At 38.6% G+C, this 27,402-nt stretch overlaps 1 protein-coding gene across 5 annotated transcripts; it reads left to right on the top strand.

The window, feature by feature from the left end:
* The first annotated feature begins 89 nt into the window (after positions 1-89).
* LOC584098 (cystine/glutamate transporter) lies at positions 90-27,402 on the top strand. 5 transcript variants are annotated; one of them, XM_011666958.2, is made up of 11 exons: positions 90-378; positions 7,265-7,634; positions 15,646-15,970; positions 17,195-17,320; positions 21,036-21,132; positions 22,461-22,505; positions 23,240-23,363; positions 24,087-24,190; positions 24,537-24,633; positions 26,457-26,605; positions 27,264-27,402. In XM_011666958.2, the coding sequence occupies exons 2-11, from the start codon at positions 7,413-7,415 to the stop codon at positions 27,292-27,294; spliced, it is 1,320 nt and encodes a 439-aa protein (XP_011665260.2). In that variant the 5' UTR covers positions 90-378; positions 7,265-7,412; the 3' UTR covers positions 27,295-27,402. The 5 variants fall into 5 exon arrangements, with proteins under 5 accessions (XP_011665260.2, XP_789071.4, XP_011665250.2 ...); XM_783978.4 differs by having other exon boundaries at positions 90-388; XM_011666948.2 differs by having other exon boundaries at positions 90-401.

Below are 27,402 nucleotides of genomic sequence, written 5' to 3'. Positions count from 1 at the left end.
ATATACTAATCGACCAACGGCCTCACACCGCAACACGAAAGAGAAAGAATGATGAATGAATGAATGAATAACATGCACGGCGCGCGCTCTGTACTGTCGATGCATTGTTGACAAACCATATGCGTAGTATTCTTCATCTCGAGGACAAGACGTTTACGAATGAAATTTGTCCAAGAGCGGTGATAATTTAGGGAGAAGAAGTGAATTCCTCGATTCATGAGGATCACTCGGACATTTCAGTTGCTACCCGCTGCTAATGTGGTGAATTTGGCCCTTGATTTTGGGGTTATCGAGAGAAATCTCGAGCTACATTGCGTGGGACAAACACGTGCAGTCGTGAGAACGAAAGCGGACAGAACCGGTATTCACTGTACAGAGGTACCACTAGGTAGGTCCACCCGGTGAGATGAACGTTGCGTTACATGTATACTTGTAATTGTATAGCTAGCAGCTAATACATGATCGTCATTGTACGTAGAGTTGGGTCACTTTTACAAATATCATAATAAAATATTCATGGGGGGTAAAGAGAAAATCGAGGTACAAAATAACAAATATTTTGGACATGTGAACGTGTGGGTGTCTGTAGTCTTAATTACAAAATTAGACTTTTAGAGATCTCGTCTCTCGAGAGTCGAGAGTCTATCGTCTTTTTTGAGCGCAAGACGAGAAAGACTCGTGACTAGCCTAGAGTCGTAGAGAGAGTCTTTCATTAATGTACTTGTTTAAAATGTTTCCCCTTGTTCATCATGTCTTCTCCACTTGTGTTATCCTCATGTTATATACTGATACATGTATTTTTACATTTAAACTTTTATATGTTTGTTTTCCTTTGTATATTTTTATGAAAGTATTGAATAAAGTGAACTTGAACTTTAAGTTACTAAAAATAACTTCATCATGTTAATTGGCAAGATTTACATGTCCATAATCTTGTTATTTTTAACCACAAAAATAGTCAAATTACAGCTCCCCTTGTGAAAATGTGCCCATACGCCTTTGACTGTTGTTCTTGATTATTGTTGGTACAAGGCTAGCCCTCCTAGTAGTCTAGAGTCTACTAGTACTACTACTACTAGTACTAGACAGAAGTATCTGTCAATCTGTGTGGTATGGGAAATTCTTTAATAAAACTGACATTTGTCAGTCTCCCCCTCTGCAGAGGTGCATGGTCAGTGGAGCAAGACTTCTCAGTGGAGCAACCGTCCACATGTTTAATATGTAGAGTGTATCTCTTGGAAAGGTGTTTTTCAAAATGAACATTATAAACATTGTTTGTTATTACTATGGAAACATCAGGCCAGCTAGCTGGTCTGGTAATGCACATTTTCATTGTGAGATAAATTAATTATTCAGCCCTGCATACAGAGAAAGGACTCAAGGTCCAAGGATGAATATATTTGTATATTGCAGCACCACCTATGTACCATTATTTCATCCATGATGAATAGCTAATTAGCACCCCCCCCCCCCCCATACTCATACTTTTCGTTGCCAGATCGTAGATAATGTATCTTTAAAATAAAATAAAAATCTCAGACAGCATACGATGTAACAGCGACATTTTTCATATTCAGTATTCAGTCATCCCGTGACGATTGAACAGATATATTCTTGCCTGAATTCAGATTTGTGCAAAAAGGAGTACCGGTAGACTCGACTAGTTTGGGCAATTACTATACAAACCGAAGCGTACAAGTACATATACTGTCGGCGTTCCATCATCCATGGAACATATACAATAATATACATTTGTGAGAAAATTATACCACCACCAGAGAGATGCCGCGTGACGCATCATGAATGTCGTCAGGTTCCATCCATCTCAGATGAGTTATGCATGATGAAATAATATGAGCCTCAATCAGTTTGGCATGATGCCAGGATTATTTTAGAGCGCTCCCCCTACGATGAACTTGGCCTCGTGAATTGGTGTACTTTCTATTTTACCATCGTGGGTTTACACTGTGTGGTAGTTACTTACGGGAGAGAGAGGGGTGGATTGGGGCGATCCCCTCCCCCAAGTGGAGGATCTACGGGGGAGGGGGGGGGGGGGGGGGGGTTAGGGGGTTTAACTCCCCCCACCTGAATGCACACTGGAGAGAAACTTTTAAGTGCAAATATTGTGAAAAGAATATTCAACTCATCTGGTAACTTAACCAAACACATGATAACTCTGGATATAACTGTGTATTAAACTGTTACTTGATTTAAAAAGACGTTATCATGCTTTTTATGGTCTCCATTGTGATAGGAGATGCCAGGAAAACATCACTTACGGGGGTTCAAAATAGCAACAACAACAAAATCGATGTCGGTGAACTTGTTCTCAGGACGGTTTCGGGAAAAGCTGCCCAGAGAGATTTATGGGTTTTTGCCAGGCACCAAGATCTGGCAAACCGCAACTCCAACGCTCCTCTCAAAGATGGGCCAATTATTTGGGGCATGAAAACAAAACAATCCCAATTCTGTAATCTCACTGAAGCCTATGCAATTGATACACTCTAATGACCCTTCCTGTAATTGCCACTGTCCACTGATATCATTTTACAGAGTAGCGATGTCATATTATTATGCCCTCATTGCCATCCACATGCAAATGTCGCCCTCCCCAACAAAAACGATGAGAAAGATTATGAGAGAGGGTTATACGACTCACCCTTTTACCCTCAATTTGTCCACCTTTTGGGCCTCTTGATAAATGTACCCTTGTTTCCCCATCAAATATGGTATATTAACCAAACCTAAACGTCACCCAAAGGAAACAAAAAGTGGCCACTTTGCATGACTTTGTAGGTTGGAAGCCTTTCCATGCAGACAGGTCTATCACACACATTTCTTTCTCGAGGGAGACGAACTATCTACCCACGGATGGCCTTTATAGAGAGCTGGCCACTAAGACAAGTTAGACTAATGTGTTAAAGGTAAAGACCAGTATTGGAAACGCCCCAGTTTCAAAAAATGAAACGGAAGCTCTCATTACCAATCATGTGAAAGAATATGTTTTGAATAATACATGATGATAAAAAATTTGCCGGGAAACCGCCTACTAATTCATAGATTTGGTAAATGTGTTTCTCTCATGGTCTGTGAGAGATATAGGGTAGTCCCATATACATCTTTCTGTGTATAGTGCTTGTAACTTTACGAAGAATGGGCCAAATTTCTTATCATTTTGATGATTCCAGAACCTTGCAGATGCTAGATGCTAGATGATCAACCTTTTCTGATCGATTCCACAACATTTCTTTCACAATGCAATCGCATGACCATAACTGGTCTTTACCTTTAATCATGATCGACAGTCATTTATGGAGAGCAATCGTGGTAATAAACATGTTATAAAGTGTATAGACCGCTGTATTTCTGAACATGGGCCATCATGAATGAGCAACATTTATGGTCTATGATTCTATTCCTTTGAATTCTCGTGTATTGGAGACCCATTAGTTTAAAGCGCCTTCGATGTCTCGTACATTGTGTGAAACAGTGCAGTGAACCCTCAATGCATCGTAAAATTGAATACACGGTGCCAAACTGCCAATTGTTGAACAAATGCTTCACAGCATGCCATTTTAGTTGGGTACAATGAGAAAACGAGCCCCCTTTTCCGATTGAGGAAGTGTCCATTATTGTATTGTCCCTGTCTAGTATTGCGTAACCTTAAGAGCCCAGTTCAAAGGATTTGGCGGGAATGGTGTATAGCTTGGCGCGCTTCGGTGTTATGAACATGCATCGCTGATTAGAGAGAAAGAGAGAGAGAAGGAGATTACTTCAAACGGATTTTAGAACTGTAAATACTACCACATCCTCCATTAGTTTCACTCTCGTCTTACTTGCTTCTCGAGATAGTTAAAGCGCTAACTACATGTAATTCTACTTTAAAACCATAATTACTATAAAATGATATACCAATCTCTTGAAACCAGGAACCCATTTTTTTTTTTTACTACGAGAGTTCCTTGGCTATCGGCACCTTAGCTTATCTCACGCATTATTAGCCGGTCCCCTTTTTGTTTGTTCGTTCGTCTGTTTGTTTTGTTTCATGGTGTGTCAATTTTTTCGACAACTATTACACGAATGCCGCACCCTATTAGCAGTATTGCTATCTAGCTAGACTAAGTGTTATTTTCAAAGAAATACATTTCCATTGTTCACTGTTCGTGTATCAAGATCTTTTTTGGGTAATAAATTTCTTCATTCATTCATCTATGTATAACGAGAGGTGTAACGAAATGGTTTAGACCGATACACCTCATGATGAAGACTCAATATATTTCATTTGGAAGAAGATAACATCACAGCGTTGACATCGTTGTTTACAATCAGAAAGAAGAGACCAAGCATTTATAATCGGGATCTGTATCTATCATCTAATGTATCGAGATATGAATTTGACTGATCTTATACTCCAATCTATAAAAGCTTAAATTTCCTATTCTGTTGAAAATGGGGACTTGGCATGGAAGCCATTTTTTTTTTGGGGGGGGGGGGGAGGGGAGGGGATCACAAACGTGTCACTGCCATGATATAAATTGAGCTGCGTGTGATTAGGCAGTGCTTGGAAATTTTCACAAGGGGCACTCACTATGAACATGACCGACAAAGAGATCGGACAAAATATACAGTTTTTCAGGTAGACAAAGGAACATCCCTTCACTGCTATTATGTAAAAAGGTGAATATGCATGTGACACCTGTTCTACTATATTACTATTTCTGAAGTTCATTGTCCGATCTAAAAATTACTCTTATATAAAATATATGTACTATCGTCAGATGACAATGTTATCTGTTCGTAGAATGAATCCGCCTGATGAATTCATGGCAATGATGGCACGATCATACGAAGTGGCTATTGGCTCATGGTCGTGTGAGTCTTGCCACACAGAAAAGTATAAGTCAACACTGTCAAAGGCATTTGGGAAATGCTGGAAGTCGATGTGTTCATTGTTCCGAATTCACCTATGACACTATCAAAATAATTATGCTATACAATAATTATGTACAGTATCTAAGTAATTTGCGCCTGTTGTAAATGATAACACAACTCTGCTTATAACGATCTCATTTGTTTTTTAACAGCATGTCTTTCGGAAATGGACTAGGAGGTAGGGTTTCACTTAAAAGTCATTATGTGCTGGTGTGAACTATGATATAAAGAGGACACAGTTCATTTGTAGAGCGAATCTGCAAAACCTGGTCATAAACTATTACAAAAAAGTATGCCATCTGCTTACTGCATGCGATGAGCCAACATCATAGTCTTATATATATATTTTTTTACCGTAGGCATTTCAGAGTTTCGAAAGGTGTAAAAGAATCAGCTTTTCTCCTCAAATTGACATCAATTATTTTTATTTTTTACAGTTGTTAACATATAATGAAATATAATATACTTAATGAACAATTATCGCCCTGCTCATGAATGGCACAATCTGCTGCAGCTGGAATCAATTCAAATTTTCCAGTGACTTTTCCCCTTTCTGCTCATGTCATTGATAATTCAGAGCATTCTGGTTTAAAAGATAAACATTAAAATAATACGACACTAAACTGTTTTACTCGACCCTTTTTCAAGGTAAAGTTGTACTTCCAAGAAAACCTAACGAGTCTTGAGTATGGAGTTTACATCCTCTGCCATCCTTGTATTTCCAGTGAGTAGTTCACCTTACTCCAGACACGGTACATCCCACTTCTATAGAGAGAACTGGGAAATCCTTTCGCTCTGTAAGCAGGATAGATTTTAATACCTCGTGCTATATCGTTATACTGTATGTCGTGGCTATAATGATGATCGTGAAAGGGGGTTGATAAATATCCAAACGGGGGCAGTGAAGGGGGAGAACGTTTTTCAACACCATGAGTACGAGGTTACCATGGTTACGGACCCAGCTATTGACTGACTCTGGTCAGCTGCTCAAGTCATCTTAATCGTTAACTGCTTCACCTATGACCTGGTGGGGGGGGGGGGGGGTCACAAAGATCCTAAGTTGAACTTATCTCTAAGTTGGACTTAACATTTATGGAAAGCCATTAGCATCTTTGAAAATATTTTGTAAAAGATTTTTTTAAAGGCATAAAATGTTGATTCATATCATTCATATTTTATATTAGCATGGGAGATTTCATGTTCTTGATGGGGAATTTATGAAAAGTCTAAAATACTTGAAATTTTGCTTTTGAATATATTTCATTATAATGCTACGAATGTCTCTTTATAGTTTTTAAGTCCAACTTACTGTAGAGTTAAACTTGACTTAGAATCTTTGTGAAACACCCCCCAGAATTGGTTTTCATATTTTTCGTTTTCCCACCATGCAAAATCCACTAAGTAAATGTAAGATTATAATGAAATTAGATTGAGCGTTGGCCTCAACGTCAACTTCCAAATTCTGACTGATAATAAATTACCCAGGTCTGTAGGCTTATTCACGGATGTGCACCATCTCCAGTACTGTCTGATGACCTTTTCTTCATGTTTCTCCACACATCGATAGATTCATTCGCAAATGATTTACCTTTGCCCAACAACTGGAAACATGGTCATACATTACAATCATGTACGTATACATGCAGGGATACATAATTCCACTCCAAATTGCCAGATTTATCCTCATAACTCTTTTTCATGGCGATTTACATTTACAAGATGACCTTGAGCTGAGCGCTGTTTGAGACGAGATTGATTTGGTCGGTCAGTATACATACAATGGATAGTACAATTGATTTGACCACATAACACGTGGGAACAGCGCATGCAGAGAATGCCCGCTAGGTGACCTGTCTGGCTTTGGAGAGAGTGAATCTCTCGCGGTATGTTTCGTACAACTTAGCTTCTGATGTATGCATACATACGTACCTTTGAATATTCTATCATTCACAACGATGTCTCGGAAAGAAGGGTAATGTAGTGTCCTCATGCCCGCTTTATATTGCATCCTGCTGGCTGGTATGCATCTGTCATTGTCAGTCTATATTCGATGTCTTGTGTAAACAGTCTGGTCTGACGTACATGTATGTTCGGTGGTTTGTAGCAGTCCGCACCTGCACCAAGGAGGACTCTTGACCTCACCAATACACGTAGTTAGTACCAAGAAGTTGGTGGTACTTTAGTAGTCATGATTCGAACATTAAACAGCTGTATGGATGTTTTCCACTTGATATCACAGGTGCTGTGATCACCGAATGTGATAAGTATTTTAGTCGTGTTTTTATGCTAGTACTGTACTCTTAAATATGTAACATTCTCTCATTGTAAACAGGTAGCTCGATCATAACGTACGGACCGAGCAAACACACTCATCTGAAGTTAAGCCGAGGTATTATCACCAATCCTTGAAGACTCAAACTGATTTACTGAACACCTGGAAGAACCAACCCGCATATTATATCCATAGCTAGATACGTGCAATGGCCCCAGGCCCAGATGGTACCTCAGCGGACCGAGCAGACGCGGGACCCGGTGGCGATGCTGTACCCCCTGCACCCTCTGCAGGAACACCCAATGAAACCATGACTGACCTACAAGAAGGAGAACCAGAGGTGGTGCTCAAGAGGAAAGTCGGTATCTTTGGTTGTATTGCCATGGTGGTTGGAATCATCATTGGCTCGGGAATCTTTGTATCGCCGCAGGTAGGTACCATTTTTTAATATTTTAAAAATCTAAGGTATATAATGTTCGTTGTCTGAAATTCTCATGAACCTAAGCTCATCGCGTTTAAGCAAATCAAAATTGATGACCGCCGATGTGTGATTATATTGAAATTGAACAATGCGAGAGACAAACATTATTTTGAGCATCTAAGGAAGTCTAAATGTGCCAGTCTTGTTTTGTACCGCCCGTTTATGTTCGTGTTTTTGAGGGCTGTGTAAAAGACCGCTTATTGATGTCCGTTAGTTTTCCTAAGAGTAATATAACGATAGAGAAAGTGAGAACACTATGTTCTACTTTATAATAGAGATGAACATTTGTGCGCAATTTCATTTAAATTTACATTTTACAAGACGCAAATGCATTGTATCTTCCTTGAAATCTTAAGTATACCCCTCCTTTAGCTTTAGGGTTCACCCGTCAGAAAGTATAGTGAAGAGAAATTAAAGAAAATTAGAATAAAGTAAACATGAGTCAAATTAATTTCGGTAGAAAATATACGATACGGAATCAATATGATTATTAATTGCAATGAATAATAATCAGGGGCGTAAATCCGTACCGAAGAGTGGGGGGATGATCGGCGATAGCCATCACATACTAGCAGGAGCACACGCCCACACTAATTTACGCAAGCGCGCGCGATCGCGCGCACACACACACACAACACACACACACGCACACGCTCGCTCGCTCATGTGTGTGGGTGATAGGCCTACCGCGCGAAGCGCGGAAGCTTAGACGTTTCGTCAAATTATTAGTAAAAGAAGACGATTTATTGTACCGTTCTCTACTGTTAACCCTTGTCTGAATGAATCCCCCCCCCCCTCCCGCGCGAAGCGCGAAATCTTTGGCGTTTCATTAAATTATTATAAAAAGGAGACGATTTGCTGTATCGTTCTCGACTGTAAATCCGTGTCTGAATTCAGTTCCCCCTCCCCCCTCCCGCGCGGAAGTTTTGGCATTTCATTAAATTATAGGAGAAAGTAGACGATTTGTTAAACCGTGCTCGACTCTTAATCTTTGTCTGAATTCGGTTTACCCCTCCCGCGCAAAGCGCGGAAGTTTTGACGTTTCATTAAATTATTATAGAAAGAAGACGATTCGTTGCACCGTTTTCGATTCTTAATAAGCCATATTTATCTGAATTCAGTTTCCCCCTTTCGCGCGAAGCGCGGAAGCCTTGACGTTTCCTTAAATTATTAGAGAAAGCAGACGATTGGGTGTACTGTTTTCGACTCTTAATTCCCGTCTGAATTCAGTTTCCCTTTCCCGCGCGAAGCGCGAAAAGCTTAAACGTTTGATTTAATTATTATAGAAAGAAGACGATTCGTTGCACCGTTTTCGACTCTTAATAAGCCATATTTATCTGAATTCAGTTTCCCCCTCTCGCGCGAAGCCTTGACGTTTCCTTAAATTATAAGAGAAAGCGGACGATTGGGTGTACTGTTCTCGACTCTTAATTCTCGTCTGAATTCAGTTTCCCCTCCCGCGTGACATACTGTATACGTGTAGGCTATACATAAACAAATTCTCATGCATTATGCTGCAATTGAAACAATCACATTTTTTTCTTCTTCTTCTTCTTCCTTTTTTTCCTCTTTTTTTTGTTGTAATATCAGGGGAGGGGGATGATTGTACAGGTCATCCCCCCTACTTCAAACCGGGGGGGGGGGGATGCAGCCCCCCCCCCCATCCCCCCCCCCCCCCCGGGATTTACGCCCCTGATAATAATTGTTCAAAAATGTAAGAAGCATACACGCTCCCAGCGTTTTCTTGGTCGAAATTGATTTTTGCGAGATGGGCAAATCTTAAACGAATGATCTTTAAGTCGACACATGCCACTTTGCGACGTGACATCACGCCTATGATGTTACCCGATCACCCGCAAGGAATGTGTTTCACAGGTATCAATGAAATTGAATTATACCGACTAAGAAGTAAGTGATCCCTGATTCCCTGTACACTTGTGACTGCTCATGTAAAGTGTGTGGCTGCTCGTGTAATGTAAGTCCGACAGCCCTACGACACTTGGTTAAGCAGGCATTGGTTTACAACATTGTATGGCTTGAAGTTGAACTTCAGATCTCATGTGATGTCTCAAGTAACATCGCGAAAGAGTAGCATTTATGTTCCTGCCACACTTTACTGAGTGGGGGTCCGAGCGAGTTAAGTTCACCTCGTGGATGATTCACGAAGCAATATTGCTCGACAAGAGTTGTACAAATAACTCATACTTATTCACGAAGATATAGTTTGAGTCCTAAAGTGCAACACGGTATAGCTTGTGGCGGCTCGTGTAAAGTCAGTCTTACATTACCTCAGCTCAGGGATGGCGATCGGGGGGGGGGGGCACACCCCCGAATTTTTATTTAGGGGAGGGAGGATTGTTACACCCACAAATGTAATAACGCCCACAAATGTAATAACACTTTACCCACAAATGTAATAACACCCAAAAATGTAAAAACACTTTACCCACAAATGTAATAATTTCACCCACAAATGTAATAACCACTTTACCCACAAATATTACTTATACTGAAGACTACCAATTGGTACGCGGTACATTCATGAGAACGAAATTTATTATAAGTATAAGTAATTGATACGTTCATCACATGAAGAAAGGTAATTCATTCACGCACTCATGAAAATATAACATCGCAATCCAACGTTTCATTGTCACTAATAGCGTACATATATATATATATATATATGTTACATATCGTGAACATATTTCATAATCACATGCATAAAACAATCAGCGTCAATATTTAAATACATTTAAGGTCATTTATTCGATTACTTTTTTTTCTACGAACATTGAATTCCAGGATATTTGTGGGCGTTAGAATATTTACATGATTAAAAAATCGTCGACGGTCAACGAACCATCGAATCAGTTCCTCCTCTGTGTGATATATGGACCATTTTGACTGATTCGTCAGTTCGTGTGACCGCCGACCAATCATTTATTTGGGACGTGTTGTATCCACATATGTAATAATGTAATTTATTTTTAAATGAAAAAAAAAGAGGAATAAGATGGTGGGTCTTAGTTTCGAAGATTTGTTTAAATTTCTATTTCTTTTGAAATAACCGGGTCTGGAGGAAAGACTACGCTCTATACCCATGTTATTCCACAGGAATGAGATGATGAGGTCTAAGTTTGAAGATTTTTTTATTTTTTTAAATAACCGAGTCTGAAGTAAAGACTACGCTCTAATCCCATGCTTTATTACCGGGTCTTTATTTGGAAGATGGAGGGGTCTTAGTTTAAAAGGTTTTTTTAACTTTTAACTTTTGAATAACCGGGTCTGGAGGAAAGACTACGCTCAATACTCATGTTCTCTCACAGGAATAAGATGATGGGGTCTTAGTTTTGAAGATTTTTAAAAAGTTTTGAAATAACCAGGTCTGGAAGAAAAACTACACTCTAAACCCATGCTTTATTATCGGGTCTTAGTTTGGAAGATGGTGGGGTCTTAGTTTAAAAGTTTGTTTTTTTTTTTTTTTTTTTTTACTTTTGAATAACCGGGTCAGGAAGAAAGACTACGCTCTATTCTCATGTAATTCCACAGGAAAAGGATTATGGGGTCTTAGTTTTGAAGATTTTTTTAAATTTTTGAAATAAAGGGTCTGGAGTAAAGACTGCGCGCCATACCCATGCTTTATTACAGGGTTTTAGTTTTGAACAAATTCGACAAAATATCACTTCAAATTTATTACATTTGTGGGTAAAGTCATTATTACATTTGTGGGTGATTCAAAATTATTACATTTGTGGGTAAAGTGGTTATTGCATTTGTGGGTGAAATTATTACATATGTGGGTAAAGTGTTATTACATTTGTGGGTAAAGTGTTATTACATTTGTGGGTAAAGTGTTATTACATTTGTGGGCGTTATTACATTTGTGGGTGTAACAGGGATCGCCCCCCCCCCCCCGGCTGATATTCTCTCAGTTCATTGAGCTCAATATGACTCGTGGTTAATCGAGATGCGGACGTAGCAAACTCGGCTGTATTCGCAAGAAGTTCTTGCGGCGCTCGTACTCTTGTCTCTAGTTCCCTGAGCTCCGCGTGACTCGTTATTAATGGGGGGGGGGGGGGATATTACCTGAATGTAGCAAACATTCAAATAGCTTATAATCTAGTCTAGTTCCATGAATTTGGTTCGACTCGTAGTTAATCGGCATACATCGTAAGTAGCTCGTACAAGCCTCCTAGGATGCTCTTATCTTGTCTATGTCCTTTAACGGTGCAGTTTTGGAAACGTCCCCCTCTCAAAAAATGAAATGGAAGCTCTAATTACAAATCGTGTGAAAGAATATGTTTTGACTAATATGTGATGATACAAATTTTGCCGGGAAACCGCCTACTAATTGATATATTTGGTACATAATTATATCTATTTGGACCTGATAGATATAACGCACGTGTCGCGCACGTGTGGGGGTAGTCCCATATACATCTTAATGTGTACAGTGCTTGTAACTTAACCAAGACTGGGCCAAATTCTTATCATTTTGATGATTCCAGAACCTTGCAGTACACACCAATACTTATATTATGCTAGATGATCAACCTGTTCTGATCGATTCCACACCGTTTCTTTCACAATGCAATCGCATGACCATAACTGATCTTTATCTTTAATGAGGAAGCATCTTCGGGTCACAGATCATTATTATTGTTACCCAATTTATTTAAGTATGAGAGGGGCAACATAAGATAACAGTGGAATGAATCAGTATTTAGTCTACACGTTTCCTATGAAGAGCCAGACAGTAGCAGACATGAAACTAGGCTATGATTATATTGACAATTTAAATATTTTGACATTCGAAGAGAATTTTCAGACTACTTTTGATTTTAGTTCAAAAGTTCATTGCTTTGTGCATAGATAGTACACGTAATCTGTTCTATGATAAACGTTAACTCTACGCAGCGAAGTCCAAACGTGATGCGTGTATTTGATGAAATACGAGCTGAAAAATATTGAAAAACTTTCATAGTTACATGTACATAACAATGTGAAATTCAACTGAAAACAGGTGCAACAGTGCATTATTATCCGGAAAATTCTGGTATAGACCAGATTTGTTCTCTCTGTCTGGGACTCTGGTCGTGTTTCATTGCACCGGTTTCTGCTGCGACGTTCGAAATATTTTGTGCATAATGCTCCGTGTCATCTAATTCAATTTCCCATCGAGCCCCTCAATGTTATTGTTCCGCAGGAAATGTTGCAGTATTACGAATACAAAGAGAAAATGACGATAGTTGACCCAGAAATTTGAGTTCAGATGACTGACCTTCAAAATATATTTTTCATTATTATCTGATAAGACCATACAATCATGCATAGACCATTTTCGTAATGTAATCAAATTTAATGCATAACCAATCTCTGTTAAAAATTAAAGCGCCATGTTGCAAATTATTTCATTCACCTGTTTTAAAGAGTTGTATTTCAATAGTCAGAAATTGAGTTGCATACATTAATTGTTGCTAGGTAGGACAAACATTATGACTTACCTCACCCTACCTAACAACACGTTATGTATGCAATTCGCATTCTGAGTATTGAAATACAATTATTCATAACATGTTGATGAAATAATTTGTAAAGAGGCACTGAATTTGAATACATTACGAAAATAGCCTGTTGGAGAATGTTTAGGTACAAAACATGTATTAACTCTCTTTCACATGGCGGGTTCAACGAACTTACATGACGAATGTTTTCCTGATTTCAAGGAGCCACGTATGAGTACATTAATCTTGGGATTATCATCCCTTGTCGTTTTGTAATTATTGTAATACCCGCTGGGCCGCGACGAAGAATTTTGACATTAGCCTGTATGTATCCTTGACTTTTGGCAGTGAAATAAAATCTCGACTATTGTTAAAGATTTTGTGGATCAGCAAAATGTTGCTGAAAATTATGTCTATAAAGCACCAACACGAAGACTCGAAGAAGTTGGGGACTCTCTTTTCTCTTTTCCTTCAATTTAAAAAAAATACTATTCATGATGAGTCCTGTTTCGTTTGACTTTGGCATATATTTTTCCAAGTTTTGAAGACTCGGTGTATATTTTGTTAGTTTTTTTGAGGAAAATAATAAATGTAGAACTCTGTTATAAATAGGCTGGTCTCTCTCTTGTCGAATATTAAAATTTCAAATTTCAGAATTTTCCGAAGGAGCAAAGCGAGCCAAAACAATTAACATTTCTTTATATACACATTATAATTTCTTCAAGAGATACTCTATAAGATTTCAAATACATATAGGGGCGAGAGAAGGCAGCAAACCCCCTCAGCTCCCCTCCGCCTCATACACCTATGTTAAACTTATAAATCTTTTTGGTTCGTCTGAGTCGTGTACTATCCTACTACGCACAGGTGAAGGGGTATTTCAGTATAGGAAGAATCCCGAGTCTAAATATTGCTGTCACATTAGAATGCATGCAATGACGCACTTGAACATGAGCCAAATACTACAGGTATTATTTTCACGCCATGTGGGCATGAGGGGGCAGTGGACTGGGGTTTGTTACGATGGACTATAGTTCTTGGGCTGGACACCAATCACATCGTAGATCAACTTGTTCTTAATATTCCATACTGTTGTAATAGCCATTCAGAATTACAATAAAACTCATTTTCCCAATAGTTAAATGATTTGAAAGGAGAAGTAAATTCAGACAATTAAAAAGAAATCGGGATGAGAGACCTATACCAGCCGAGGGATGATATAAACTCATGTTGGTAGACTGTACTAGATCTACACACCAATTAGAATTTAATTGTTATCTCCTTTAGATTTAAAGAAAGACATCTCTTCTGTGATGTTTCGATGATCAGCCGCTTGGAACTGTCAAGAAAATTGAAAACGATCAAATTATCATGGCGATAAGAATTCGCGAGTGTGATAAGATACGATTTGTTATTTCATTGCGCCACTGTGGAAAGCAGCCAGGCAATTAGCCATCCACCGCCAAAAAGTACAAACACATTGCTGACGTCCCCCTGTATGAGTACACGCCAGAAGATAATCGATATCTATTCGAGTATTCACTCGTAGGGGGTCGTCTGCGCTGTGACCTTGCACACTATTGATGACCTATATTATCCCGTATCACTATCAAGGAAAGTTCGTGTGTGGAACAACCATGGACCTACTGTAATTTAAATCAAATGCAATGTGGGATAGGTGACAGTACCGCTTGGGGATCATCTATAAAATTAAATCTTGAACATTTGTAACTCGATTCACTCTGTTGAAGTTCTATTCAGAAAATTATTGTTTTCGACATTGCGCACATGTACAGTATACTTAAAAAAACCAAAAAAAATTGCACTTATACATATATCTCTGCATTCTCCGCTTAAACCGTCGACCTTAGAGTCAATGCAAGGGTCAACTCTGAAAACATCAAAATTCTATTATGCATGTTCACGGTATGTTAGATGCTGATCGAGCAAGATGATACTCTTCCTGTTCGCAATATTAGCGTCATGAGAATAGTATCACATGAATAAAGAGTTATAATAATATCATTCCGTTCTTGTACAATGTATAGCGCATTATCATTGTCACAATATATTAATGTCCCTATGCGCTACCAAAGAGCTTTGGAAATCATTACCTTAGCTTTAGTATCCGGTAGCCGTTATCAGCGCACAGTCCACCAGGTCGAGTGTGGCAAATGTAGATTAATGTCCTGACAAAGGACATTAGTCCCGCGGCGGGACTCGAACCGCGGACCTCCCTGTGATCCACAGTCCAGTGACATATCCACTCGACCACTATACAAGTTATGAACCTATAAATAACTAGTTTAATTCCTGAGTAATGAATCTCTTTTAACAATCAAGGTGCCTATTGTTTTTGTTTAACACGAGAAAAATCACAACTTTTTAAACTAAAATCCGCAGTTTTGCGACCTCCTCTACTAATTATTGTTCCGTTTTTCGATGTATTTCAGGTGATTCTAGTATACACGGATGGCGTCATCGGCTATTCCTTTCTGGCTTGGATCATATGCGGCATCTTCTCAAGCATGGGTGCATTGTGCTTCGTCGAGCTCTCGACCACCATCCCGTTGTCCGGGGGCGACTTCGCCTACATCCTCCAAGCATGGGGTCCCTTCGTCGCCTTCATCCGCATGTGGATGAGTCTGTTTATCAGCTACCCGGGCGAGTACGCCATCATCATCCTGATCGCATCGCAGTACCTCGTGAGCCCGTTCTTAGCTAACTGTGATGACCTCCCGCAGACCGCTATCCAGCTATTCACCATCGTTATTCTGTGTACGTTATCAAATAAAAACAGTCTACACCATTTGAGTTTCTTAGTTGTATTGGGAATTTGAGATCTCATTTTCATTTTATACATGTCCGTCTGCCAAACTTATATTGTTCAAATATTAAGTTATTTATTATCAGTGAATTTCGCAATAATCGTTTGTTTTAGGCTTCGGGGACAATTCTTTGTTGTTTTACGTATACAGTGTACGATACTCTTCACTCTTGTGTTGTATATTTGTGAAGCCTATGTTCCTCTTATCTGAAGAGTTGTAGCTGACTGCAAACTGTCTATAATGAATCAATTTTATTCATGTAATATGATATATATATATAATTGATAAATAAGGAGGAATCCATGACCAGTTGTGGTTCAAAAGAAATTGGAGCATGTTTTTCAACATGACCAGTGGACAATCAAGTAAAGACATAGTAGAACCTCGTAAAGAAACATTTCACTTTGATCGTGAAAAATTTAAAACGAAACACAATTCAGAACTAAATGGTTATCGTGTTTCTCACATGCTGTATATGCATCTCATTGTAATGTTTGGCTTTCATTTTGTTTCCTCCTTATCTGCGTATGGACTTCTCCCCCCACCCTCCCTCTCCCCACTCTCCCTCTCCCCACTCTCCCTCTCCCCACTCTCCCTCTCCCCACTCTCTCCTCGCCCTCTTTTTCCGTTGCGTCTGTTTGACCCCTCACGGTGTTCACGTGATCGTTTTGCCACCTTGAATTGTCACTTATTTCACCTTTGCTAACAACTATGACCCCTCCCAATTGTACTCTCGATCGACATTCATTTTGTACTTCCGTTTATTTTGCCTACGGTCGTTGCTTCTTACACCTATTGTTTAAAATGCCTCTTCCTGTTTTCCTTCCTGATATTTCGAATGAGCTTTGTCACCCGAAATATATTATAAATTCCCATTATATTTTCTTGTTGGAATAAATTACATGCATTCCCCCATGTCACACACATCCTTATCCTTGAAATATTTTTTAAACAAATTTCCCTCTCCACTTCAATGTTCTTATCGTGAAACCGCTCAAAACATCCCTCCACCATGCCCCTCCACCACACCCATCCACATATTACACCGCTCTACCACACCCCTCTACCACACCCCTCCACCACACCCCGCAATTACATCTCTCCACCACACCCATGCACCACACCCATCCACCACGCCCTTCGCTCCTCTTACCATACCCGTCCCCCAAAACAGGTGCGGTATACTACCTCAACTGCGTGAGTGTTCGATGGACGACCCGTGTACAGGTATTCTTCACTGCAGCTAAAGTATCCGGCTTGGTGATTATTATCCTCGGGGGTCTGGTCCAGCTGTGTAGAGGTCAGTACTATCATCTTTATTCTTTGTAATATTTAAACTGGATACCGCTTGACACGGAGTATTATCTTCAAGCGCTTTACAGATATTACCCCGGTGCCCGGTCATTCACGCTCGCAGTATGCAACCACTTCCACTCACTGGGAAGTATTCCTACTATTGTGGTCACCGTGAGGGCATATGAAAATTTCTTTAAAAACAAATTTGGTCTTCCTACCATTTTGTCTTTGGGCTATGGAGTGGCAAATGTAGATTAATGTCTTGCCAAGGGACATTAGTGTGTCTTCTGAGAATGACCATCTTTCTTCTTAATCGCCTGATGCACCACTCTCCATATTGAAAACGGGCCCCCACGATATCGCAGAAAGGACAAATATAGTAACCCGACGAAAGGAAAGGGATTTTTTGTATCCTCCTCGAAAGAAGAAAACGCGGCCCTCTTGCTCACGTGATCACTTTGCATATGATAGGGAAACAGAGAGGCAGAGAGAAACCCTATCGTGGCATAAGCTTTGACTTGTCGAACTCTATGCTTTTCTTTTTCTTTAAAAAAATTAATCTAACCAATTAATCTAACTCCTTAAAGAAGGATTTTGTTATTATAAATACTGTATGAAAATAAGTAATAACGGAACGACTCTTGTTAACAGTATTTTGATTGTTTAGTCCGTTCCATTTTATTCATCATAACAAATGTTGATAAATTAGTGGCCCAGATGTTTAGAACGAGTCTATTTTAATTAAATTATTTAACTTCAAGTTTGCAATGTTCTCGTTTTTCGTTACAAATGTTTTGTCTATTGAAATAAAATCATTCCCTTGATTATGTAATAAAATAATTACTCTCAATAAGTTATTGGCCTTGATGTATGTGGTCCGTACAAAGTGAAAACATTCTAGAACATGTCCCAGTCTTTGGCACTATTTGGTGAGTCAGTTTAATGTGATTCAATGATTTACGGAAGGAAAGCGCATGTGTTGCATAGATAGGAAACTCTCCTTATTTTGGCACTGGAAACATCTAGAGCAGTACTAATGATATTCTGTTGTTTTAGCTGCCTTGATTATCGATCTGTGGATACATTTGGGCACATTGTCTCGTCGTTAATCACGTTTGTTTAAAGATAAAGACCAGTTATGGTCACGCGATTGCATTATGAAAGAAACGTTGTGGAATCGGTCAGAAAAGATTGATCATCTAGCATAATTATTGTTGTGTAGTGCCAAGGTTCTGGAATCATCAAAATGATAAGAAATTTGGCCCAGTCTTGGTAAAGTTACAAGCACTGTACACAGAAAGATGTATATGAGACTACGCGACACGTGCGTTATATCTATCAGGTCCAAATAGATATATTTTACTAAATGTATCAATTAGTAGGCGGGGTCTCGGCAAAATTTGAATCATTACGTATTAGACAAAATATTTTCTTACACATGATTGGTAATAAGAGCTTCCATTTCATTTTTTGAGAGGGGGGCGTTTCTAAAACTGGTCGTTAACTTGTAGCCATAAGTTTGTGTGTTTGAGGGGGGGGGGGGTGTACGGTTCCGACATTTTTCTGACAACCGCTTTGTAAAAAATGGACGAATAAATAAGTTTCGGGAGGCCTTCAGGCTCGTATACACGTAAAGTGAAAAGGTGTGCGAACTTTTTTCGTAGGTTATGTACTTGGGTATACGGTATGCCACTTTGGTGTCGAAAAGATGCAGGAACTGGTTATTCCCCCTCCCCCCCCCCCCAAAAAAAAAAAACCCCACTGCTTATACAGCCGATACGTCATCTGCCTCCCCCCTCCCTTCTCTCGCTCTCCCCCCTCCCTTCTCTCGCTCTCTCCCTCTCTACGTAAAGTTTGCTTCAAGTCGAGTATAAACGCTGTCGGCAAATCAGAAAATATTTTCTGCTGATAACTGGAGGGAATTTATCGACTCGGGGGGGGGGGGGGGCGGGATCAAGAAAGACATTTGTACGATGATATCAACCACCATAAATGAATTTTACTGCTCTAGTGGAAAGTGGTTCGTTTGAAGTTTATTGTGATCATCAGTCACCCGAGTGAAAACTGCCGATTAATCAAACAACCACGAACAGTTAACCGATCTTTCGATCTTTTAATTTAAGCCACGTTCTAAGTAGCAGAAAATGAATTTGTTCATAACATTGAACGTAGTTACGCCCAAAAGGCATGACATGATCGCCTGCTTTTTTCGCCCTGAAAGTCATTTCATGAATGCAACTTTCTCGTGACCTTTCACATAATGACATGTTGGTAATCGAACGACTTGTACAGTACCGGGGTTTTAAGTGATCAACGGCCTAAAATTATTTCAATGGAAATAAAAATTGGGGTCAAGTCCTCTCTCCATAAATGAAGCTCTTTCCCGATTTACACAAGTATATCCGCTCCGTAGTTATTAAGAAAGGAATAGTTGAAGAAGGAGCAGAAAGAAAAGCCAGTCGGTAATACTAATAGGTACGGACTCCACAGCTCAAAAAATAGTTGCGATCGAATGACGATCGAATGACGATCGTGAGTCGTCGGGTAAATGAACCTTCAATCGTTGAGTTGCGATTATTTCCGATCAATCGTAACTCTTAGGTTCTTTGAATTTATTTCACATGTAACTCATGAAAGAACGGCTTAAAACAAATAACGATTCCAAGTTTCCCTCGTTTACTATTATACTGGTATTAATCGGCATATTCGCATTGTATCCTTTTGTCACGCAAACAATGGCTAGCGTTTATTTAATTTCAACCCGTTTGCTCTGACGAACGTGCAGATTGACCGAATCAGCATTGCCGACACGTTTTATGTTTATTTCAACAATTCATGTTACATCGATCCGAATTGAATTCATACACATCTGATTTCGTAATACCCCGTGAAACTCTTGTAAATCTCTATTTTGCATTAATTCTACCACATATCGACTATTGTTGTACTGCTTGGGGAAACTGCTCAAAGACAAATATATCGAAACTGCAAAAGTTACAAAATAGATTTGCGAGATCGATTTTAAATAAAGATTACGACACACCACAATGCACGCTTCTTACGACTTTAAATTGGCAATCGGTCGAACAAAGATTAAAATATCACTACTGTTTATTAGCTTTTAAAATTATAAATGTCATGGCCCCAACTTATTTAAAATCACTTATAAATTATCGCACCTCCAACTACTGTACCCGCTATTCCTTAAATGCTCTACTTGACATCCCATACCCCAAAACCGAATTCAAGAAAAGATCATTCTCATATAAAGCAAGTACCCTATTTAATAAACTTCCTCCCTCAATTCAATCAACCAAATCTATTTAAATATTTAAGCGCGGATGCCAATTGGCAAAGCATTTATTATAGTCGAATCTCCGTTCTTATTTCCCTCTACCGGTATAATTATTTGTCTTATGTTATATATGTTTGTACTCTATATTATGTCAAATGTGTCAATGTTTAGTTTTGATGAATGTTATATATATATATATTTTTTTTTTATATATTCCTTGTATTTTTATACTTGTATCTTATACTTGTCATGTCGTTCTAGAGGGCGTACTTGGAAAGCAGTTTTGTTAAACTGAATGTACCTACCCTCTATTTTAAATAAAACTTGAATAAATAAATAAATAAATAAATAATTGAAAGAGACAAATTACCTAATCATAGTAAATTGGTGACTTTTGTTTATCTTCCTCTCCGTTTTATTATAGGAAAAACTGAGCATTTTGCCAACGCCTTCACAGGTTATAACAACCCGACGAGCTTCCCGTTGGCTCTCAATGCAGGCATCTTTGCTTTTTCAGGATGGTATGTCAAATGATTGTTATTAGTATCATTATTATTATTTTTGTTGTTTTTGTTATTTTTATTATTATTATTATTGTTTTTATTCTAATCCATCATTATTATTTCATAACTTTAATTTATTTTTCTTCATTTTTGGGCTGGGGGTTCCAAAACCTTTTGTGGTTCCTCTTTTTTTTAAACCACTGACCGTTTTATTTTTCTTACCTCAATTTTATTTAAAGAATAGGAAGTGTTTTTATTGATTTAGTTATGTCTTTGAAACCGGCATGGTAGTAATGGAGGCAAGCTTTCTTGGTGTCTGTGGTGAATATTTTTTTTTATAAATTTAAAACAAAATAATATTCTTCTTCCTTTATTAACCTTTTTTTTTTTTAAATTCACAAAGTCTCAAGGTTCAGGAACATATACCAGTCAGATAAATCATTTGTATATTTATGTTGTTTGGCAATATATCAAGAACTTTATAAAGCAAGAACTTGATATTGATAACTTAAACAGCACTACTCAAATTTGAATGGAGGTTATAGTGACTGTGGTAATTAGGTCAATGTTCAAAGGTCACATTTGTCAATTTATATGAAAATATATTCCACATACTAACAATCTTGCTCTACGATTGGTCAAAAGTAAATCATGTGATGAAAGATAGTTCGCCCATCATTGATGGAGAAGAAAAGTTTGTTGCAATGTGTAGATAGTAGTACTATCTACACAGTGCGACGCACTTTCACTGAAGATAGAATTACTATCTACACAGTGCAACGCACTTTAATTGCATACTTTGCAAACTTTGGTCATGCACGAACTATGGTCACACCACCATACTACATACACTGTACGTTTCGTACACCGTTTGCTGGCTGTTAATTGATAACTTGCTGCTCAAAAGTAAGGAAGAAGTGAAATATCTCCGATGTGGAATATAAAGCAAAAAATCACCTTTTGGTTTCAGGCGATGGCAAACTATTACTTCCTCGGCGATCTGAATGTTAACGCTATCTTTCCTCAGCTTCGCTTCGGAAAGCTAGCTACATCCAGATCGCCTCGGAAGTGATAGTTTGTCCCATCACCTTCACATACGGTAGTTATTTGCTTACTATCAATTTTTCAGTCCAGATATCATAATAATGTATGTTATACCGGTTACCATATAAGGTATATATACTCACCTTAGTGACTGAATTGCATTTGCACAGGGAGATGACTTGATCTGAATTTAGGTATAAGGGGTCGAAGTTAAAAGGGGAAAATAATGTGAGCTGATAGCATTCAATAAGGGTACAATATTGATGTGGAACTAAAATTGGAAACCTTTTTTCTTTTTCCAGGCAATATCTTATGTTCATTACAGAGGAAGTACAGCGACCTGCCAGGTAAGTGTTTCTTTGTTTGTTTTGTTCTGTTCCCCTGGCATTTCAATTTAACCTTAAATATTATGACATAAAGGTCTTGAGCAGATTTAAAGCAGCGGGTGTAGGAATTTCAGCAACTTCAGACAAGAAGATTCATTATAAGTGGCTCAGCTATCCAGGATATATCCATTGACTCAATAGCAAATTATATATTCTTAACGAAAATGCTATTAAGAAAGGAATTCATACACTCTTTGTATGCTCCAACATGCATCCTGCAAATATCATGTTTCAGTGAGTGAGCTTTCACTTACTGTGCTGCAAGCTGCTTAAAGCCCATCTGTACTAGTTTACAGGGGGGATTAGACCACCCTGCAAGGTCACTGACTGGTGGTTATCTCATCAAATCAGCTCTCAATTAACATAAGAAAAGATGATCATGGGGGACCAATGGTCACCCATTAGGCATTGTTTGCTATCTAGAGGGCGCAAGGAGCTACAAGTAGTGCAGTGGGGCTTTAAGATCTGTGCTCGTGTGCGTGGCGCTGTGTCGTGGCTGGCGCTGTTGCTCCTGCAGCATGATGATCTGGCAAAATGAGATCGTTGAAGAAAGTGTATATTGGCCTAAGTCTCTGTTCATGGATGTCTCGCATTCAGTGCATATAAGTATGGCCTCCCTTATCCTTTGAGTTACTCAATCTGCAGATCAGGATTCAGGAGTTTTCAAGAGTGTTTTTGTTTTGTTTCTATCCCAGGAATATTCCTCTAGCTGTCATCATCTCTATGATCCTGGTGACGTCCATCTATCTCTTGACCAATGTCAGTTATCTGACCGTCCTTAGTTCCGTTGAGATCATCCACTCTAACGCAGTAGCAGTGGTGGGTATCCAGTCATCCACGGATATATTATTATTAATATTATTAACCCAATGGCAGTTCAGGGTTCTGTAAAGATCTAAATGAATCAGCTTTATGTCCTCAAATTGGCAACAATTATATGTTTTTGTTGTCAGTCTTTCATAGATTTGAGAAATAAAAATGAATATTAGTTGAATTAGTGTGGATAAAAATTACAAAAACACAAAAGAAATTGCCAATTTGTATATGAAAAAAAAGTGATTATGAATTTCACTGTGTTGCCAATTTAGAGACTTCAATGACTTTAAAAAAATGAAATCACACTGGCAAAAGTCAATATAACACTCTCATCAAAAAATAAGGTGGTATAGGTTTACTGAGTTAAAGCTAATCTCTTTTAGAGGTAATTTATTATATTTGATAGGATAGAAGGACATAAAAGAATAAATAGGTTGCTTTTTGTGCTTTATGAAACTGCAAAGAACAGGAGAATGCTGAGATCATCACCTTTCTCATCTATTTAGTTATGTGATATTATCAGTAATTTGATATTAAAGTGAGTTAAAATGGAATTGGGTGAACGTGATTTAGCTCTCTTCTTCAGTGTATGAGTCATATCCTCGGTCAATAACAAATATGAATATACCTGTACAAGCACTTTTATACCAATATTGTCTAGGCCTATTTTTACTCCATGTTGTGAGAGTTCTTTGAAGGAATATTGTGTTTTCTCTCCATTTGCAGGATTTCGCTAAGCGATTGTTTCCCGTTTTTGCATGGATCATGTCAATATTTGTGGCCCTTTCTTGCACTGGAACCGTCAATGGGTCCCTCTTTGGCAGCTCCAGGTAAGTTTCCAGAAACCCGTCATAGATTAAGTGACCATGATATCAGAGCCTAAAGGGCATTATCTATGTGTTCAGTTATACGAGTTAACCTCCTTCTGGCTCCAAACAGATGTTATGATACCCGCTATTTTTTCTGTTTGGTTCAGAATACTCGCAGTGACACTGCATTTCAGATTCAAAGTTCAAACAAGTTCACAAACATGATCATCAAATGAAAATGTACAAGCCAATTGTGAAATGAAATCTCTTCAAATGAGCAACTTTTTATCAATTAAAGTATCTATTCCTAATTTACAATGTTGGCTGTATAGATATTCTGATGTGTTTTGTGTTGATGTTATCTTAGGGTACTGTACGTAGCTGGACGTGAAGGTCTGATGCCAAAGGTTATGTCCATGATTCATGTACGTAAGAAGACCCCTCTGCCTGCCGCCATCTTTACAGTGAGTTGAAACATCTTTAATCTGAAGTTTGTAAAGTATACAAATGTTTAAAACTGTTTGAAAGTATGTGCAAGAGGTGACTCCAATAGCACATGTTACTATTGGAGTCACCGAGGCCCATAGTTTTAACCAGTACCTCGAAAAGAAGGCATGGTATATTTGTTTTATATCCTGCATCAATTTTTTTTTTTTTTTTTAATAATTGTTTTTCTTTTTTTCTCTTCAAATCAAAAGCCAATAAATTTTTGATGCAGGACATAATTTGTGATAGTAGATAAAATCCATTGGAAATACATGTGAGTTGAAAATTATACCAGCTGCAGCACTTTAATAGCCCCTGAAGCTATCCTGTTCATCGTAACCACCAGCAACATCGGCAAACAAGCACTTCCGTTTTTGTTTACATGTCAATCACTGGCACCTGCGTGTTCACTGAGCTCTCCAGTAGTGACATAATTGCAAGGGGGGGGGGTTTTAAAATCTGGCCCAAAATATTTTGCTCCCGAAAATTTGAAAATCGCGCCGGCCGAAAAGTCGCTCACTGGGGGGGGGGGGGGGGGGGGGGGGGTAAGCGGACACTTTTTTTGTTTTTGTTTGTAGTACAAAAAAAAATCGCAACGACTCAGCCACCGAAAAGTCGCTCAGTGGGGGGGGGGGGGGGGGGGGGGGGGGGGGGGTAAGCGGACACTTTTTTTTTTTGTCTTTTGTTTAATCGTCTCAATTGATTTTTTTTCTTTTTTTCGTTGTTTTTTTGGTTAATTTACTTATTTTTTTTTTTTTTTTTTTTTTGCATAATTTTTTTTTTTTTTTTTTTTTTTTTTTTTTTTAAATTTAAAAAAAACAAAAAACAAAAAAACAAAAAAAAACAAAGGGGGGGTTTTAGTTTTTTTTTTAGGGGGGTTTACACACATAAAAATATCAAAGGGGGGAGTTTGAACCCCCAAAACCCCCCCCCCCCCTGCGTACGCCCCTGATATAGTTACTATTAAAACACTGACTAAATTACAAATGCATTATACAGTTTCACTTGTTTTATCTGTGAAACATTGGTCAACATAGTACTCACTAAACTAATGAAACCTCTGCCCTGTAACATAAATCCCCAATCAATTGTATAAGTCTATAGTAATTCCATCCTTGCTGCCACTACCAGTGATTGGACCTTACCATGCATTGAATGACTGAATGCGCCTAGCAGGCAGCCGTCTCTGTTTTTGCTCTGAATTTTACCGTGTTTTACTGATAATCTGAGTGTATGCTGCTTTATTGTTGATCAACTGTCATCTTATTACTTGTGACACTGCATGACATTTTGAGGTGATGTATTTATATATTAGATACTGGAAACTGTTTTTCTAAATTTTGATTCAACGGATGTGTACACAGTACATGCAAGTAAAGCCATTTTACACTGGGCTGTTACACATGTACTATACTGCATGGATGTGTGAACGTCGTTCGTGTGTGACTGATTTGCCTATCCGTGGTGTGACATTCATCTACATACAATGAATAGTCTTGATACGCACTGATGGATACTTACAAAGTATACGTTCTTTTCTACATTGCTCTATGTATAATTATCGGCCTCCATGGACATTCGAGTTACTCTAAACATGAAACTGCGCGTTTGTTCCCGTTCGTGTTCCTATAGTTAAGTTACTATATATTTTTATACGTTGCAATAGATTGCAGGACATACAATTAATTTGAAGGACATACAATTAATTTGAAGATACTCTTAATTTGGGGAGATACAATTAAATTAAAATAAATCATCAGTCAGTCTCTCACATTTCTTGCTTTTCTTTTTCTCTCCGTAGCTCCCCATCACCATTTTGATGGTGCTGAATAACAACATCTTTCTCCTGCTCAACTTTGTTGCTTTCATTGAGTGGATCATGAACTTCCTGGCTGTAGCCATCATCCCGTACTACCGGTGGAAACACCCAGACCTGCCACGCCCTTCAAGGTAACGCCATGGTCTGTCTTGCTCGTTGCTTTTTCTCATGGCAGGAATCAATTCCTTGAAATGCTAGATCGGGGTAATAATAAATGCGCCTCAGAATAGAATTTCTAGATAGACGGAGCTATAGAAATGCCTATTATTATTATAAGGAAGAGTCATTGTTATAGTGGCTCATTCACATGACTCTCAATCCAAGGTTGAGAGTTTGAATCTCAGCTCGGCACGAACATCCTTTGGCAAGCCATTAATTAATCTACTTTTGCCAAATTTGAAGAAAAAAAAAAATAATATCACAGAGTTCATACGTACAAAAGAAGGGAGAAGTAGTAAGTAACAGTCAGGTATGTTTCTTCTAATTGTTGTTGGTTTAAACTAGCTGGTGATGCAGTTTTCTCCTCTACTGCTTTCAAACTCTGGAACATGCTCCCACCTCTTCTGAAATCATCACCAACAGTAGAACACTTATAGAGTTTGAAGGCTTATCTATTCTGGAACCATATGCCTTCATTGAACTCACTGTCACTGCTTGGTAATTGTAAATATATCGACTCTTAGCACTGACTTATAGATGGCATCTCAAAGCGCTTTGTATCCAGTGCAAAAAGCGATCTATAACTTCCAAAAAATAATTTCTGATATCTCTGCTTGTCATCTTGTCCAGGTTCCTATTGTTGTACCATTCATCTACATGATTGGGGTACTCTTCGTGCTTGGAATGGCCCTGTATGCATCGCCGGTGGATTGCGGTCTTGGACTCGTCGCCGCGGCGTCCGGAATACCCGTCTACCTCGTAGGAGTCT

Source organism: Strongylocentrotus purpuratus, unplaced genomic scaffold, assembly GCF_000002235.5.
Source record: "Strongylocentrotus purpuratus isolate Spur 01 unplaced genomic scaffold, Spur_5.0 spur5_scaffold_8, whole genome shotgun sequence".
NCBI classification, from domain to species: domain Eukaryota; kingdom Metazoa; phylum Echinodermata; class Echinoidea; order Camarodonta; family Strongylocentrotidae; genus Strongylocentrotus; species Strongylocentrotus purpuratus.
The sequence above is the reverse complement of the archived record's forward strand: the minus strand, read 5'-3'. Positions and strand labels throughout refer to the sequence as shown.

Bases quoted from the DNA above. Each gene is read 5' to 3' on its own strand.
- LOC584098 (XM_011666958.2), top strand. From the start codon at position 7,413: ATGGCCCCAGGCCCAGATGGTACCTCAGCGGACCGAGCAGACGCGGGA. The intron at 7,635-15,645 runs GTAGGTACCATT...GATGTATTTCAG, and splicing joins GAATCTTTGTATCGCCGCAG to GTGATTCTAGTATACACGGA. The intron at 22,506-23,239 runs GTAAGTGTTTCT...TTTCTATCCCAG, and splicing joins GAAGTACAGCGACCTGCCAG to GAATATTCCTCTAGCTGTCA.